A 17,803-nucleotide genomic window follows, 5' to 3' on the forward strand; every position below is an offset into this window, starting at 1 on the left:
ATCACAGCAACAGAGCAGACAAAATATTGCACAGCTTTTGTCCCTAATTTATACAATCATAAGGAGATTCTTAAAATGATTATTCAATGTTCTTTGCCCATATTTAACAAGGCAACTTTTTTTTAACCTAGCCATCTATTTAATCTGACTTCTTTCTTGCTGATTGTGTTGAAGGTGCTTCTGATAAATAAATTATCCTTCCTTATTGGTGCCTGAGAATAATACTTATTAATTCATAACACTTCAGGATGGTGGTAGCAGAAACATTGAGAAGAGAATTGGAGAAGCATTAGACAGAATTGCTGACCATTAGGTTCTGCAATTCCGATAGACTCTTCCCAAACCCTAAACAAAATGGACAATGGTAAGAAAGTTCAAAGAACCATGTGAGATGGTGAGTGAGGAGTTCCCTGACACCAAGAGGAAAATGTCTCATTTTCCAACCAAGTGGTGAATGACGAGATGAGATCCTTGCAAGTGAATGGTGAGAGGTCTAGGTGCATGCATTAACACATATTAACATTAACATTATTGTCATGTCATCTTGCCCCATTCTCCCACTCATTGAAGAGAAACTAGAGGGTGACGATCCCCAGCTTGAAAAGTCAGAGCAGCACCAGATGACTCCTGCTCGCTGCTTGTTTCTCTATTCCACCATCTTGGCCACCAGACAACAATATCTCAGGGCACACTTAATAGGCAAAAGGTGCCAACTGCCCTCTGCACAATGTGTCTGGAGCAATTGACAGGTAACTATGCAGGGCTGCTCCAGCTGGCAGAGACTGGCTGGGTTGACAGCTGTCCTTTAAAGATGGTGATGCCAACGGAATCCCAGAAGGGCCCATTAGTGACTGGTTCCCCATACCTTTGGTGAGTGGCAGAATCCAGGTGGAGCACCATAAGAGGTAGGTTTGAGAGGATAATATGAGAAAACCCATTAAGACTCATAGAAAGAAACCCTCCATGAAACTCAGCAAAATTGACCTTAGCCAATTTTCTCATAAAATTCTGGCTTCAATGAAGCTCAGGAGGATAATGCTAGCTGCATATGATTAGGGGTTGAATTTAATTTCTTTTTGGCTATGTCTGAGTTGCACCACATTTTTTGGAGGGTTTGTCTCTGAGAAATTTAGTGAGTTTTTCACCAAACATGCCTCAAAAATAGCTAACCCCACTCCGACGGTCCCGTACCCCACACACCTAAATTCCACTCCATCTTGGCACGCACTGTTCCCAGAACAACTCAACACTCAGCAGGCACCCCAGAATTCACAGGCATCACTTGCGCTATCTTTAAGAATCCATTGTGCAGCTGAACAATCATTGTCAGTCTGGAACTGCCCAGAACATGCCAACCTGACCTGAAGTTGCCACCCAGGTCAGTGCAGTCTCAGCCATCTGGAGGAATATCCAGTAATATAGCATGAAGGTCAATGACACTCTCCACTCTACCAGCATAAATGTCACTATCTCCTCTTCAATACCTCCCATTCACTCTATCTCCCACCAAGGCTCATGCTCTACCACCCTCAGTACTGCGTTTCAGATGACTTCAGTTTTAAAGAGGGAAAAATGTGGGAAACCAGTCATGGGTTCATTGGAATTGCAAGGCACAAATAATGGTTTCAGCAGTTGATGAGTTGAGACAGAGCAGCACATGGTTCATTGCTGCCTCACAGTACCAGGGACCCAGGTTTGATTCCAGCCTCGGGTGACTCGCTGTCTGGAGTTTGCATGTTCTCCCTGTCTCTGGGTGGGTCCCCTCCAGGTGCTCCAGTTTCCTCCCACAGTCCAAAGATCTGCAGGTTAGGTGGATCAGCAAATGTGGGTTGCAGGGATGGGGTGGGCCTGGGTGGGATGCTCTTTGGGGTGTTGGTGTGGACTCGATGGGCCGAGTGGCCTGTTTCCACACTATGGGGATTCTATGCAAGTCAGGCAATGTGACTAACATGAAAATAAGTTGGATTATTGATGGCATTGAACAATGAACTCTTATCTATCTGAAGTCTTGTTTTAAGAAGGTGAAGGTCTAGATAGGAAATGACAAGATAGATGTAAAATCTCCGGTTTAGTTGTCTATCTGCTGAGTGGATTTTTTTTTTGTAAATGCGATTTATTCCCACTTCCTATGAATCATGTCTATTTTATTTGGAGACCTCTGGAAAAGCTCAGAAGCAGTAGCATAAATCGTCAAGGATTTGTGCTCTTCTCCAGGGGAAAATTAGCTTCACTGATCTCCAGTGTTGCTTCCCACACAGAGATTTAAACAGAATCAACCTGACTCCTGGATGAGAACAGTTGACTGAACTGTTAACAATTATGGTCATGCCAAACTTAAAATGTGCCATTTGTCTTATTATATACAGAGACACCATCAACGCTTTCCCTCTTTCCATGCACACAACTGCAGGCTGTGATAAAGTCAACCTCCTTATAGTACCTATGTGCATGCCTGTGTACACTGTATCCTGTTATTCATCAAGTTCCCTGTATTGTTCTGTAAACCAAAGATCTTAGTAAAAGTACTGCTGTAAAAACCAAAATACATTGCCCAAACAGGTTATCACTCTGCCTGGAGTAAAAGACCAAGCAAGATTTCTTGCAAGTGCAATTATAGATTTTGTAATTTGATCCTGCAATCTGAGAGAAGATCATATATTTTTCAAGAAACTTCTTTTTAACGCTTTTCCTTTGGACTACCGCAACAAGATCAGAGAATGGCTTCCCAGCTTCGCCAGAATTACCACCAGGATTGCGAAGCGGTTATTAATCGCCAGATTAACATGGAGCTCTATGCTTCTTATGTCTACATGTCTATGTATGCCTTCTTTGACCCAGATGACGTTACCCTGAAGCATGTTGCCAAATTTTTCCAGCATCAGTCCCATGAGGAACGGGAACATGCAGAGAAACTGATGAAGTTTCAACATCAACGAGGGGGCCGTGCGATCCTTCAGGACGTCGCGAAACTGGATCGTCTTGAATGGCGCAATACTCTGGAAGCCATGAGGTATACCCTCCATCTGGAAAAGACTGCGAATCAGTCTCTGCTGGAGCTGCACAAACCGGCTTCTGACAAGGTCAATCCTCATATGTGTGACTTCCTGAAACCTCTCTATTTGGATGAACAAGTCCAGGCTATCAAGAAGCTTGGTGATTTCATCACCAACCTGACCTGTATAGGAGCTCCCCAGAATGGCATGGCAGAGTACCTGTGTGACAAGCACACCCTGGGGGAGAGCAGCAGCTAAAAAGATCCACCACTTGGAAATCAGTGTGCCTCTAAGACCACCTACAAATCACATTCTTTTCACAAGTGAATGTTTTTGTCTACTTTTTTGAATGGAGTCAGGTTTATGGTACTATCTTTTTACATGGGGTGTTAACTTTGTGAATTTGAGTAAATCTAAAAATTGAAAAAAAAACCAGTGGCTCAGTGGTTAGCACTGCTGTCTCACAGCACCAGGGACCTGGGTTCAATTCCAGCCTTGGGTGACTGTCTGTGTGGAGTTTGCATGTTCTCCCCGTGTCTGCATGGGTTTGCTCCGGTTTCCTCCCACAGTCCAAAATGTGCAGGTTAGGTGAATTGGCCATGCTAAATTGCCCGTACTGTTAGGTGGATTAGTCAGGGGTAAATATAGGGGGTTGGGTTTCTCTTCAGAGGATTGGTGTGGACTTGTTAGGCTGAAGAGCCTGTTTCCACACTGTAGGGAATCTAATCAAATAATATATTATTTATTAATTCCAAAGTGTGAATTAATTTTGTTTAATAAACAGAGCATATTTAAAGTATGCAATGAAACTGTATTCCTGTTAGCATAAAAATACAGACTTGGGTCGACAGTCCTTCGTGTGATATTTTTAGCATGCTTGTTAATAAATTGATGTGAAATTTTTGAGCACCATATTTTCACAGCCATTAGCCTAATAAATTTAAATTGATTTTTGAATAAAGTTATCACACAATAGGAATTGCAGTTCCACTATGTTTAGAAACCATGAAGATAACCTCAAACTTGCATCCAACGTCAATATTTTGTTCGAAAATATCTGAACAACAGAGATTGTGAAAATCATCTCAGCAGAAAAAAAGATTGTGCATAAATATTTTTCTTTTCTAATTTCACTTAGTTTCACATGTCTAACTGTTGTTGAAGAGACAAAATTTAGAGTCATTTGCAATTATACCATAAACATTAGCTGCTAGGAAACATAAGGTAATAACACTGGATGCCAGTGATTCTATTTCATATTAACTGACTGCTGTTATGACCAGTTCCTGGGAGAGATTTCCAATATATTATGGTTCCAGAAGGGATAACCAAGTCATTAAGCTCCCTGTTGAGCAAGGATGAAGTAGCTCCCCTTCTTCACTTACCAGCCACCATTCCCTCAGTCCAAATTAATTTATATTTTCAAAGGAACCAATTAAACCAGGCTTTCTTGAGTTTACAAGAGTGAGTTTATTAGTTACAAAACAGGAGGAGAAACAATAACACTACACACATATGCTCGATTAAAAACAGATAGGATTTCAAAACAAAGATAAACATTTTTTAAAAATGGACCAATCTCAGAGTTGTTTATGAAGAGTAGATGATGCAATGTTGTCTTTGTTACATTGGATGCAAAAAGTAGGATTGATGATAGTAACTGAACAATTAATTCTGAGATTATTAGCTTTGCAGATTGTTTAAAATGCCTTTATCCTGGTTCCTTTAGACAGTGGATGCCTAGTTGTACTCAGAATAAGAGAGTAATTTATCGTCCTTACTTGCAGTGTAGGGGTGGTTATGGGCTGTTCTCAAAGCTTTGATCTTCATAGAACTCAAGTCAACACACTGGAAATCAGACCAATAACACAGACAGACCAGGGCTGAAGGTCACATATAACCTCATGTTTGTATTTGTCCAAGAAAGTAAAATACAAATACGTCTGCAGGAGATAGCTTCCTACTAGAGGGAGGTGGGTAGTCAACCTCTTGTTACCTTTGTTTTTACTTTTTTGCTTGAAATTTGCCTAAATCCATGCAGCTGTGACATTCCATGGGCCAGATACAACAGTCACTGAATTTATATCTACAGTCATTTCTTACATTTTTATTTTTATTCTTTTTATTTAAAACACAGTTCAGAATTAAAAGTTTGACCTGTCCTTGGGATGACCCTCAGATTAAAGCACCACCAGTTCTCTCTCTCTCTCTAATGAGAGAGCAGCCCTACAAGAAGTAGCAGAGGACTGAGCTTTCTGTAGAGATTTGAGAACTTTGGGCATTTTAGATTTTATAGGAGACAATCGAGAAAAAGAAGTTTCTATTGCCCAAGCTCTTTCGTGACCACCGTCTGCGTGGGTTTCCTCCGGGTGCTCTGGTTTCCTCCCACAGTCCAAAGATGTGCAGGTCAGGTGAATTGGCCATGCTAAATTGCCCGTAGTGTTAGGTAAGGGGTAGATGTAGATGTAGGGGTATGGGTGGGTTACACTTCGGCGGGGCGGTGTGGACTTGTTGGGCCGAAGGGCCTGTTTCCACACTGTAAGTAATCTAATCTAATCTAAAAGTACTGCATAGCTAATGAAATTACCATTGTTATTGTTGAAATGTAACAAGTGAACAGCCAACTGATACAACTCAAATGCTCAGAAACATCATTGAAATAAATGACAGGTAATCCGGGGGTAAACAGGGCGAATCATTTATGAAACAAGCGTGAAACAGATTGTATCGGCTTTCAGGATGCATGATCTAACACTAACATCCCTAATTGTAATGTCATCATTAGTGACACTTCAAATTACTCTGCTTTAAACTCAGGCACCAGTTGGTTCATTAGATGTGTTGATGACTCCAGCACTGAATAGGATACATTGGCTCAAGTAGACCAGAGGATTGTCCTGACCTGAAGCATGCAGAATGCTATGCTGTATCCAGGTCCATACCAGAAAAAGACGCAAAATGTAATTTCATGAAAATCTTCATGAGCTCAATTAATTTATTGAACTTAATTGTCTAAAGTCATCAATGAATTGTTAGATGCTGATCATGTGTTGACCTTCAATCCTTTTATAAAATAGATCCTGTTTTCCAGGCTTTCTCACTGCATTTGTTTGCTGTGAGCGACCATTCAGATCTGTCTGACGTTTGCCATATCTCCCTGTGACTTGTTGGCAGCTTGAGATTTCTGGTTGCACAGAGTAAAGTTGTTTGTCTTGGTGAATTAAGAGGTGATAGAAAAGTGTACTTCTGCCCAAAGTGCCTTTACATTTACCTGTGCACCTGTGTCATGTGACTATGACACTTGACTTGTCCAGGGAGCTTTGCTTTCAGCATCTTGCCTTCAGTTGGGAAGCATTCTGAGAAACCTTTCAGACTTCTCAAGCCAAGTCTTCAGGACAGCCTCCTCGACAGGAAGTAGGTAGGTCTGGGGCTGTCAAGAATTTGAGTTTCCACGTCACTGGATTCATTGAAGCAGTAGGTGGTAAATCAAACAACGTTTCAAGTCTGGAATGACTCTTATTCAGAATTTCAGAATAGTTGACTCAAAATGTCAACATTGCTTCTCTCTCTACGGATACTGCCAGACCCATGGAGTTTCTCCAGTATTCTCTGTCTTTGTTTCAATAAGAGACCTCAGTCCATTTCTGAGCGGCAACATCACATACTTGAGTTTCCACAATTCTAGGGGCAAGTAGGACCTTGCCATTTTACAATGACTTTGGTATATCTCCATTCAAAGGCTAGATAGATAGATGTACACAATCAAAGTTATCTGTCCTACCCTGCTGTCCCCTTGATAAAGTTTTCAGCAGAAGATATATATAGCAGTTGTAACTGTTTGGAATACTATCTTCAATTCTGGTCTCCCTATTATAGAAAAGATGTTGTGAAATTTGAAAGGGTTCAGAAAAGATTTATAAGGATGTTTCTGGGAGTTGAACATTTTGAGTTTCGAGAGAGGCTGAATAAGTTGGGGCTGAATAGGTTTCCTTGAAGTGTCAGAGGCTGAGGGGTGACCTTATAGCAACTTATAAAATCATGAGGGGCATGGATAGGGTGAATAGTCAAGGTCTTTTCTCTGGGGTGGAAGAGTCCAAAACTAGAGGGCATAGGTTTAATGTGAGAGGGGAAATATTTAAAAAGAACCTTAGGGGCATCATTTTCACACAAAGGGTGGTGTATGTATGGAATGAATTGCCAGTAGAGGTGGTGGAAGTGCATTCAATTATGTCATTTAAAATTTGGATGGATAAATGAATAAGAAGGGTTTGGAGGGATATGGGCCAAATGCTGAAAAATAGGACTAGATTAATTCAGAATATCTGGTCAGCATGGATGTGTTGGACTGAAGGATCTATTTCCATGCTGTCCATTTCTATGACTCTGTGACTCTGCATACCTCATGGTGTATTTTGAAGAGGTCAGCTGTGAGTGCAGCATATACACAGTGAGCAGAGAGCAGCATTCTGTTTCACAGATTTTCATGCAGAACCAAATCAAACAGTTACTAGATGAAAGCAGTGTAATAGCGTGTACCTTGTACCTTTCTTATACACATAGCCTTTCACTTATGCAGCTCACTCGCAGCAGAACTGCAAGGGTTTGGTATGGATGCCGGATGCGAAACTATTTTATTCCTCAACATTGGTGCCTCTCGTTAATTAATTTGCTTCACATCTCCATTTATTTTAAAATCAAAGCAGCTGCAAGTATAATATTTAGCTATTGTTTCGTGCACTGCTTGGATACTATTGCAGAACATCACGTTAATGGACATTAATGATATTGCGAACTTTCGGATGGGTTTAACAGGGAAGGTGCCTGATCCTGCACTTTTATCGCCTTAAGAGAAAGAACATACAACATCATAAATATTTATTGATCTGATAGAAAGGTATTAGCACATGCTCCGGTAGCTTGAATGTTTCCTGAGACGAGTGGATTAGCCTAAGATTCAGATAACCTTTAAAGCTTATTTAAATCTGTTCTTTGAATGACATGAAGCTATAAATATTAAAGCAGAATTGCTCAAAGCTAATTGGAATTTCTAATGTAAACATGGTGATGAACTTTTTTTGCAATGATTAAAAGTTTCAATTTTGCTTTTCAGAATGAGTATAATAATTAATTCACCACAACATCTGTAATTCATTATTAGTATAATCATGTTTATTGTCTTAATATAAGTGAACACTTACAATGAACAGTTTAAGGTCAATTTGACAATTTGTGGTAAAGTCAGTAAGTGCACCAGCCAATAACAACTTGCATTTTTAAGGTATTTCCAGGACAGCTGTCAGACAAAATTTGGCGTCTAGCCTCAACCAACGTTATGGACAGGTGACCCAAAAAATGAAAAGAGCCAGATTTTAAGGAAGGATTTAAATCAGGAAATTAGTGAGCTGGGCTTTGATAAAGAGTAATTACCAGAATTATTATCTCTGTTTCTCAAGCTAACAAATGTATGAATTAGGAGCAGCAGTTGATCAGTCCTGCCCTCAAGTCTGCTCCATCGTACAAGAAGGATCCAAATGTTGCTTGACCTACCAAGTAGTTCTAACATTTTCCATTTTAATTTCAGATTCCCAAACGCTGAAGTATTTTGCTTTTATAATGTGGAAGAGACAGGTTGACACTTAGTGGGTGACATCGCTCCTCAAGAATTTCTCAGTCTTATACTTTAAAATATTTCCTTTAAAATAAAGGCCAACATCTTATTTATCTTCCTGCTTTCTCGCTGAACTTGAATCCTAGCTTTTCTGGCTCATAAATGGGGACCTTATCTCTCTGTGTTACACCTTTCTGCTGTCTTTCTCCATTTAAATAATATTCAATATTTGTATCTTCCTACCAATGTGTATAACAACACAGTGTCCCATATTATATTCCAACTGCCAAGTTACAGCACACTCGCTATACCTGTCTAATCCCCTCTATAGACTTTTTGTGTCATCCACAACAGTTGCTTTTGAAGAACCTGGTCAAACAAGTTGTATACCAACTTGTACATTTGTCCAATATTAGTCATAAAATCCCTACAGTGTGGAAGCAAGCCATTCGGCAATGAGTCTGCACTGACTCCCTGAAGAGCATCCAACCCATTCCTACCTACCCGTCCTCCCATCCTGAAACCCAACATTTCCCAGGGCTAATCCACCCAACATTTCTGATGAAGGGCACATGCCCAAAACATCGACTCTCCTGCTTCTCGGATGCTGGCTGAGTTCCTGTGCTTTTCCAGTGCCACCCTTTTCGACATTAATCCACCTAACCTATGCATCCCTGACACGATGGGCAATTTAGCATGGCCAATCCAACTAACATCTTTGGACTGTGGGAGGAAACCAAAGCACCAAGAGGAAACCCACAGACACAAGGAGAATGTGCAAACTCCACACAGACTGACATCCGATGGTGGAATTGAGCCTGGGTTCTTGGTGCTGTGAGGCAACAGTGCTAACCACTGAGCTACCATGCCACTCAAAGGTGAAGTTAGTCAATGGGAGGGCAAGAGTGGAAGAGATTCCATTCATCCACGTAATGAAAAGAAAACTGGATCCCCTACCATCATTATCCATAGCTCCAGACAAGAACTTCCATGAAAAAGTGTATGTTGCCATTCAACTTGAACTCCCAGGGGTGGGGCAATGGTTACTGGTTGCTCCAGTTGATTGGATGACCAGTTTGGAGCAGATCATTGCAATGATAACAGCATTTGAACCATGCATCGCACCTTCAGGCAAAGAACTGAAGGTTTAGTTGTGGAAACGTTGGCAGGATACGACAAGATATTGCAGAGTATCGTATCCAGGCAAAGGGAGGGACATCTGCTAGTGGTGGAGCAATGAACACTGGTGTTATACAAGAAGTCTGAGTTGGAGCAGTGCAGATATCTTGAGGTTTTAAGGTTGAAAGTGGTTACAAAGGTCGGGAGGAGGCAAGTTCATGGAGGGATTTGAAAAGAAATGGATGAGTACATTAACAACAGCACTTCTAGCCTGAAAGCCAATGCCAGTGAGCACAGGAATGATGAATGAATGGGATTTATTGCAATTTATGTATGGACAGCAAAATGTTGGATGGTCTCAGGTCCAAGAATGGTGAAGGGTAGGAGGCTGACCAGAATGATATTAAAATAGTCGAGTCTGTACTTGCAGTGATATGGATCAGATGCAGGGAGGTAGTAGGAGCCAAAGCTGGTGATATTACAGAAGTGGAGTTAGATACTCTCTGTGATGGAGCTGATATGGGGATGAAAGTCCATCTGGGTGACAAATAGACACTGATCTCTGACCCGATGTTACTAGAGCTCTTCCACTGTACCCACTGCCTCACCCAATATCATTCATACAATTAAATATGCTTGACTTGTTACCAATCAACAGACCTCACAGTAGGGTTCATCCACACGTTCTCTTCCCTCAGGACTGGCAATGGAGGCCATGACACCAGTCCCTGCCAGCCTGATCCAAGGTTGCCACCCAGGAGTACCCAGCAATGTAGGAAGGAGCTCAATCACTTTGTCAGGGTAAGTGCCACATTCTCCCCATACTCACTCTATCTCTGCTACTGTACCCATCTTTCACCGAGGCACATTCTCTTCCACTCACACTATTGCCTGCGACAACTTCCACACTCACCCTCACCCACTCAATGCCGCTACCTACTCACTGTGTAGTGTCTCTGCTTCCTCATCACTCACTGGTGACACTTCTCCACCCTTCGGTGCCACCAACTTTCAGCTCGCTCAATCTCTCCCTGTCTCTCATTGCTGGAAAGAACAGCCCATGGTAGGGCAGAAAGAGCCATTGCGAGGTACAGGGTATTTGGCTGATATTCAGCTCCTTACCCCCTGCGAGATGTGGGTCTGTCTGAAGCAGCTGCCGAACCATGCCTTATAATTCAGGTACAACACTGGCGTTGCTTGGTGACATGTATTAGCATATCCTCCTCCTTGACTAGGGTCTTTGTCTGCTGACAATCATCGCAAACTTGCTGGTTTTGGGTCTACACTAAAAGGCTGCACATGCCAAGGCAAGGCAGTGGCAATGCATAGATGTTGTGAGCATCCAGGTGGGTGCAAGGTAAGTGGGTACCGGAGAGCCAGGGAGCAGCGCTGAGATGCAGCCTGGTCCAACCCGAAGCTGGGCTCCTCTCCCCTACCCTTTCAGCAGCTTGGTGAGATGCTAGTGTAGCATTAAAGTGCATATCTGTGTTATAAATGGATTGGAGATGTGCCCTGTTGGTGCAAGAGGCTGGCACATATCAGATGCCAATGTCTACGGTTGTCACCATTGCCATCTGAGCGAGGTGGTTGGTCGTGGGCGTACCAGAGGACTAAGCGGTGAGTTAGGTCTCCATGTACCTGATTTTGACCCCCGAATCTCAGGTGGAAAATTGCGGTTTGTTGCTCCCGGCCATGGAAAAGGCCTCGCTGGATTTCTTAAGCAATTCATCCAGCTTTCTCACCACAGTTTACATTGCTCAGGGCCTTATAAGATTCCACCCATTGCAACCAGCAAAACCTTACCGCAAATACCTAGAATAAATAGCAGAATCTCAGCATAATCCTAAACGGTGTGCCTACATTCTTCAGTAAGGTATTTACAGAAGGCCCAGGGTAGTCACACCACAGTCTCCTGCAGCTGGGTTATACACAGCCACAAATAGACGCCTGAAGGCATTAGGATAAGGGGGCAGCACAGTGGCACAGTGGTTAGCACTGCTGCCTCACAGCACCAAGGTCCCAGGTTCAATTCCAGCCTTGGGTGACTGTCTGTGTGGAGTTTGCACATTCTCCCTGTGTCTGCGTGGGTTTCCTCTGGGTGCTCCCGCTTCTTCCCACAGTCCAAAGATGTGCCTTCAGGTGAATTGACCATGTTAAACTGCCCATAGGATAAGGTGCATTAGTCAGAGGGAGGGTGGGTTGCTCTTCAGAGGTCCAGTGTGGACTTATTGGGCCGAAGGGCCTGTTTCCACACTGTAGGGAATCTAATCTAATCTAAAATTGACTGACCTCCACCCATGCGCAGAGTTAACAGAGTGGTGATATGGTGTGAAACTTTGGTAACTATTAGGTCCATTGCTGCAACAATGTAGATATGGTGACGAGGAGAATCACTCCGATTATCAATGACGACTTAAAAACTGACCTAGAGGCCTCAAAGCCTCTGCAGTGCGCTGCCAGTCTCATGGCTCACTCAGTTGTGGTTTATCATGAAGTTCATTTGTCATTTGATCTCAATGAAGTCAATTGATGATGGTTGCTGTGAGATTGATTTGTCTATGGGGAATTGGCAGAGTTTGTCTCACCCTCTCTATCCCTGGCACTGTGGTCCTTTTTGGAAACTATGAGCTGTTTGCTGTAGAAATAAAGAGCAGCAAATTCGGCCTGGGTGGTATTGTAATCTGAAAATAGCAAATCATCATCTGTTTTCTATATGGAAACATAGAAAATAAGAGCAGGAAGAGGCCATTTGGCCCTTCAAGCCTGCTCTGCCATTTATCATGACCATGGCTGATTGTCCAACTCAATAGCCTAATCCTGCTTTCTCCACATAACATTTGATCCCATTTACCCCAAATGCTATATTTAGCCACCTCTTGAATACATTCAATGTTTTGGGATCAACTAGTTCTTGTGGTAATGAATTTCACCACTCTTTGGGTAAAGAAAGGTCTCCTCATTTCCTAAATGGCCGACCTCGAATCCTCACACTGTGACCCTCGGTTCTGGACACACACGCCATTGGGAACATCCTCCCTGCATCTACCCTGTCCAGTCCTGCTAGAATAGAAAACGCTTGATGCCAAAATATTGAATGTTTTCAAGAAGGAGTTGGATTAGATCTTAGGGCTAATGGTATGGGGAGGAAGTGGGAATAGGGAACTGAGTTGGAAGATCAGACATGACCATATTATATGACAGAGCAAACTTGAAAAGCTAAATGGCCTACACACATTTTTGAGAATGTTAAGCAGGTAAATTTAGGCTAGCTGGCTTAACAGCAGTTATTGGAACTTGTAACAATCTGTTATGAAGATTTAGAGCATTTAGAAATACACAATATGATCAAACAGAGTTAGCTTGGCTCTATGAAGGGGAAATCATACCTGACAAATTTATTAGAGTTCTATGAGGAGATAATAAGCAGGATAAGCAAAGGGAAACCAGTAGATGCAATATATTTAGATTTTCTGAAGGTGTTTGCTAAGGTACCACATGTGAGGCTATTTGATAAGATAAGACCCCATGGAGACGTGAGTATCATATTATCATAGGCAGAGAAGAAATGACTAACCAATTAGAACACTAACTACTAAATGATGGAACAAGGGAAACATTTACAGGATGGCAACCTGTAGCTAGTGGAATGCTAGAGGGATCCATGTTGACCACATATATTTGGACATTAAAAAAAACTCTGCAGATGCTGGAATCCAAAGTAGACAAACAGGATGCTGGAAGAACATAGCAAGCCAGGCAGCATCAGGAGGTGGAGGAGTTAATATGTCAGGGGTAACACTTCTTCAGGAATGGGGATGGGGTGAAGGGAGCCACTGATAAAGCGAGGAGTAGGGTAAGGTTTTGGGCCGGAGTGGTGAGGTAATGATAGGTGAGCACAGATAGAGAGTATGACCTAGGTGTTGGATGGAAGGAATGAGTCTGGTTGGTAGCTAGAAGGAAGGGTCAGTAAGTGGAATGGGGGGTGGGGTGGCTGGAAAGGGAGGCATGGGATAGGAAGGGAGATATTTGACTGGATTCATTCTACCAATCAGATTCATTCCTCCCATCAACCAACCCTCTACCTGTGTTCAACTATCACTACCTCACCACACTGCCCTCTGCCCACACAAAACACCTTCCCGCCCCATCCCCATCCCCAAATCCCCTTCTTTTGCTCTTATAGGTTTTGACATTTTAGCTCACTGGGACGCGAAATAAGTTATGATTCATGAAAATGCATGATGTTTACTATTGTATAAGAGTTCAGGACCCTGGAGAAAAGTTACAATGACATCAAGGAGCTGCACATCACTGAATATAAAGATTTGGATCACTCTACATGAGTGACTGGATACTGCATATCAAACTGTACTACTCTAGACTGGAAGATTCATATGAGTGCATTGACATGAATGCATGAAGAAGAAAGATTAATCTATAATCAATGTAACTAAATGCTAAAGTCTGGAAAATCTATGATTACCATGTACAGCAGTATTTAGCATTAACATATATTAAATAGTGTTAGTTTGAAGTCTAAGCCTGAAAGCAGTTCTGGATTTTGCCTCCTCCTTGACCAACCTGCGTTGGACATAAACTCAAAGTGTAGCAACAAGTTACACACTAAAAAAGACTTACTTGGAAATTTCAGACTTCCAATGGGCAGAGGTTGTTGCTTAAACCTCTCCAAGGATGTTTTTCACACCAATCCTGCAGCTGTAGATTTAAATTAGATGTGCTGAAATGGTCCAGAGATTTACTCCCAGATACTCAAACGCTTCATTCCAAGCAGAGGCCCTGGCTGAAGGCAATCAATAACTGGAGATGTATCTTGTGGATCACAAAATACAAAAAAAAACTGCTAAACAATTGAAGTCTCACCAGTTCCCTTCATGGCCATCTTCATAGATGGCTGCATTCCTCATGCAAAATAGGAAGTTCCTAAAGCAAACACATAAGGTTAGATTGTTAATCGTGGTCAGCAGTACACACACCTCAGCCTTGACACACTCCAAAAGCTACTGTGCTTCCAATTAAACCTGTTGGACTATAACCTGGTGTTGTGTGATTTTTAACTTTATACACCCCAGTCCAACACTGGCATCTCCAAATCATGACTACTATCATCCTCATTCTTAAACATTGTTATGCTCTGTATTTCTAGTGTTACATCTTTAGTGCTTTCCACAATCGCATGTTCTCCACTATGGAAATATTTCTCCTGCATCTCTCGTTTCTGCTTCTCTCCAACTACTTCTATCTATTGTCTCTTGAATCATTCTTTCATAATTTTAAAGATTTCCTTCCACTAACCTCTTAGTGTCAGCTTTTCGAAAGAAAACAATCTGAATCCTTTGCGAATTAATCCATTTGAAACAGTGGTCTGCAAATATTCATTTCCTATAATTTCAATGTTTTAAAGATGTATTACAACAAAACATGGCTATTCCTCTAAAAATAGAAGCCTTGTAAATCTCCCTCAAGCCTACATCTGCCAACACAGCTCATTCTGAACGGTATGTTTACCCACAGGTATTAAGTCTCTGGGGTGCATTGCTGCCTGGAGCAATACATGTTAACTCTCTGTGGACCTATAAGGGGAAGCCAAACTTGTTCTTGACAAAAACTGCCACTACACATGCTAAGGAGGCTAGTATGGAGTTGGAATAAGTACATGATGAGTTATTGGGGCATGCGTGAGCTGCAGCTTGATCCAAGGGAAAGGAATCTAATGTGGCAGGGTACAGGAAGACAGAGCTCAGCCCAGTTCTGCTATGGGGGATTCAGATGAGGGTATTCATTCAGCAATGTGGAGAATATGGATTCACATTTCTTTTATATCTCTTTGCTTGTGAAATTGTCACATGAGCTCAAGTTGCTTTTCAGTTTTGCTGAACAAATGATAGAGGGGCGGAAGGAATAAGGAAATCTAACCATGTCTAGATGGCTTGGAAAACGTTGATTTGGTCTCACTGTTTAAAGTGAAAAGCGATTGGTGAGCTTAAGTGGACCATATATAGCCATGGTAACAGAATCATTCAGAGTGATAAGATTCTAAGTGAATCTTCTTAGCTCTGTGGATATCTGATATCTGAATTGTGCATCTTCAATGCACTGTCATTTAGTGATGGCATAAGTGGAATGTAGGGATCAAGGGTGGAACTGGTACAAGAATTTTGAATAAACCGCATTTATCTGTAGTCAGGCTAGAATTGTGAAGCATTGTAGCTGAATTGTTATAGTGAATCATGAGCTTAATCATAAAGAATCATAAGGGTAGCTCAGTGATTAGCACTGCTGCCTTCACAGCACCAGGGACCTGGGTTCAATTCCACCCTCAGGTGACTGTCTGTGGAGAGCTTGCACATTCTCCCTGTGTGTGGGGGAGTTTTCCCTGGGTGCTTCAGTTTCCTCCCACAGTCCAAAGATGTGCAGGTGAGGTGGATTAGCCATGGAAATGCAAGGGTAGGAGGTGGGGGTTAGTGTCTGGGTGGGATGCTCTTTGGAAGGTCAGTGTGGACGTGATGGGACCAATGGCCTGCTTCCACGCTGTAGGGATGCTATGATAACCATATTGGAGTGATGTGCATGTTCAATTGTGTAACATGCGCCTGTCAAAGACACAAGGCTCTGATTCTGTGGTTGTTACACTGACTATTTGCATTCCTTGCTGTTCAAAGTGCCAAATTAAAATAGAAAAAGAGACACCAATAAATGGCACATAGGAGAACGCAGATAAGCTGGCAGATTGAGATGCTGGGTGTGTTTGGTTTACCTGCCAATGCCAGATAGTGTCTTGACACTATTAGTGATTAGGAGGTTGTCTGGTTCCAGCTGAACAGAGAGCACCGTGCAGTGCTTGTGTCTCTTCACAGCCTCTGGTCTGTCACCCTGTGGCAAAACTGGAGGTATAGCAAATACAGCTACCGCACTAATTCCAGGCTTAGTGCAGACAGCTAACCTAATGCTGTGAGAGAACAGCAACTCAAAGATATCACTGTAACACCTCTAGAAGCACGGAAGATCCAGGCACTGAGAGAAGATTTCTTTCAAAATTACCTTGCCTGTAATTTGGGTACTAGCCACTAAGTAATGCCGGGGAGGGTCCGTCTTGTAGAAAACTGTTTGTTATTCACAAAGTGACACATAATTTCATTGCCGGAGCTCCATGGTCCATCTTAGATATCCTGCTGTCACAGCGACCAATCAGTATTGAGTTCCTGCACAGGGCTCCTGGTGTATATTGGGAGGCATCTGTTGGCACCCTTCCCAGGAGGGTACACAGCCCATCAGTGCCCGATGTGGTTGGCATTGCTGTGCACCCAATGTTACAGCTATAGATCTCCCAGAACAGAATGTTTCACAGCACGTCAGCCACAGAACCCAGAGAAAGGTGGTCTGTCAAGGTCTATGTGACTTTGGAGTACGTCTCCTGCTTATGCAAATTCTCTAGTGGATGTAAGTAAAATAAACACAATGGAATTAATTAGAATCTCTCCCCAATATAAACAACTAGTGGAGAAAGAATGAGTGCAGCAGTCACTCACTTGGTCTGATAACATATTGGAGAATCAGACTATTAGACAAAACGTTGAGATAAATCACATTAGACATGGGCTTGAATTTTTAATATTTTACATTGTGCGGCACATGATCCATTAACAATGTACTTTGGAAAGTAATCCAAACGTAGTTTCGTTCCCTTCTGTGTTGCTTCTGAATTTTAATTAGTATTACAATTATGTTATTTAACCCTAAAACAAAACTTAAGATGTGCTTTTCAACAACAACTGATATTTGCTCTTGGACAATATTATGTGTGCCTAAAGTAAGTGCAAGGCCATCAACGAGGGGCCTAACAGAAATTGCGTGAGAATCAATGGTCCAACTAAGGCCTCAACCAGGATGCAACATAACCACCGATCGTCAAGTAAAATCGAACTGTCATTTTTAGTTTGAGTGTCTGCTAGCTCAGCTGTACATTTGATGAATGTTGGTGGATGGGGATCAGGCTTCCAATATCCAACTACCTCCCACTCTCTTCCTCCAGCTATCTCCTATGGCTAGTTAAGGGTTACTGATG

General features: G+C 42.2%; 1 protein-coding gene across 1 annotated transcript; it reads left to right on the top strand.

The window, feature by feature from the left end:
- The first annotated feature begins 2,680 nt into the window (after positions 1–2,680).
- Positions 2,681–3,251, top strand: LOC140453303 (ferritin heavy chain B-like). Its single transcript, XM_072547871.1, has one exon. It carries the CDS (start codon positions 2,718–2,720, stop codon positions 3,249–3,251), a length of 534 nt encoding a protein of 177 aa, XP_072403972.1. The 5' UTR covers positions 2,681–2,717.
- The last annotated feature ends 14,552 nt before the right edge of the window (positions 3,252–17,803 follow it).

This window comes from Chiloscyllium punctatum, chromosome 27 (genome assembly GCF_047496795.1).
Source record: "Chiloscyllium punctatum isolate Juve2018m chromosome 27, sChiPun1.3, whole genome shotgun sequence".
NCBI classification, from domain to species: Eukaryota; Metazoa; Chordata; class Chondrichthyes; order Orectolobiformes; family Hemiscylliidae; genus Chiloscyllium; species Chiloscyllium punctatum.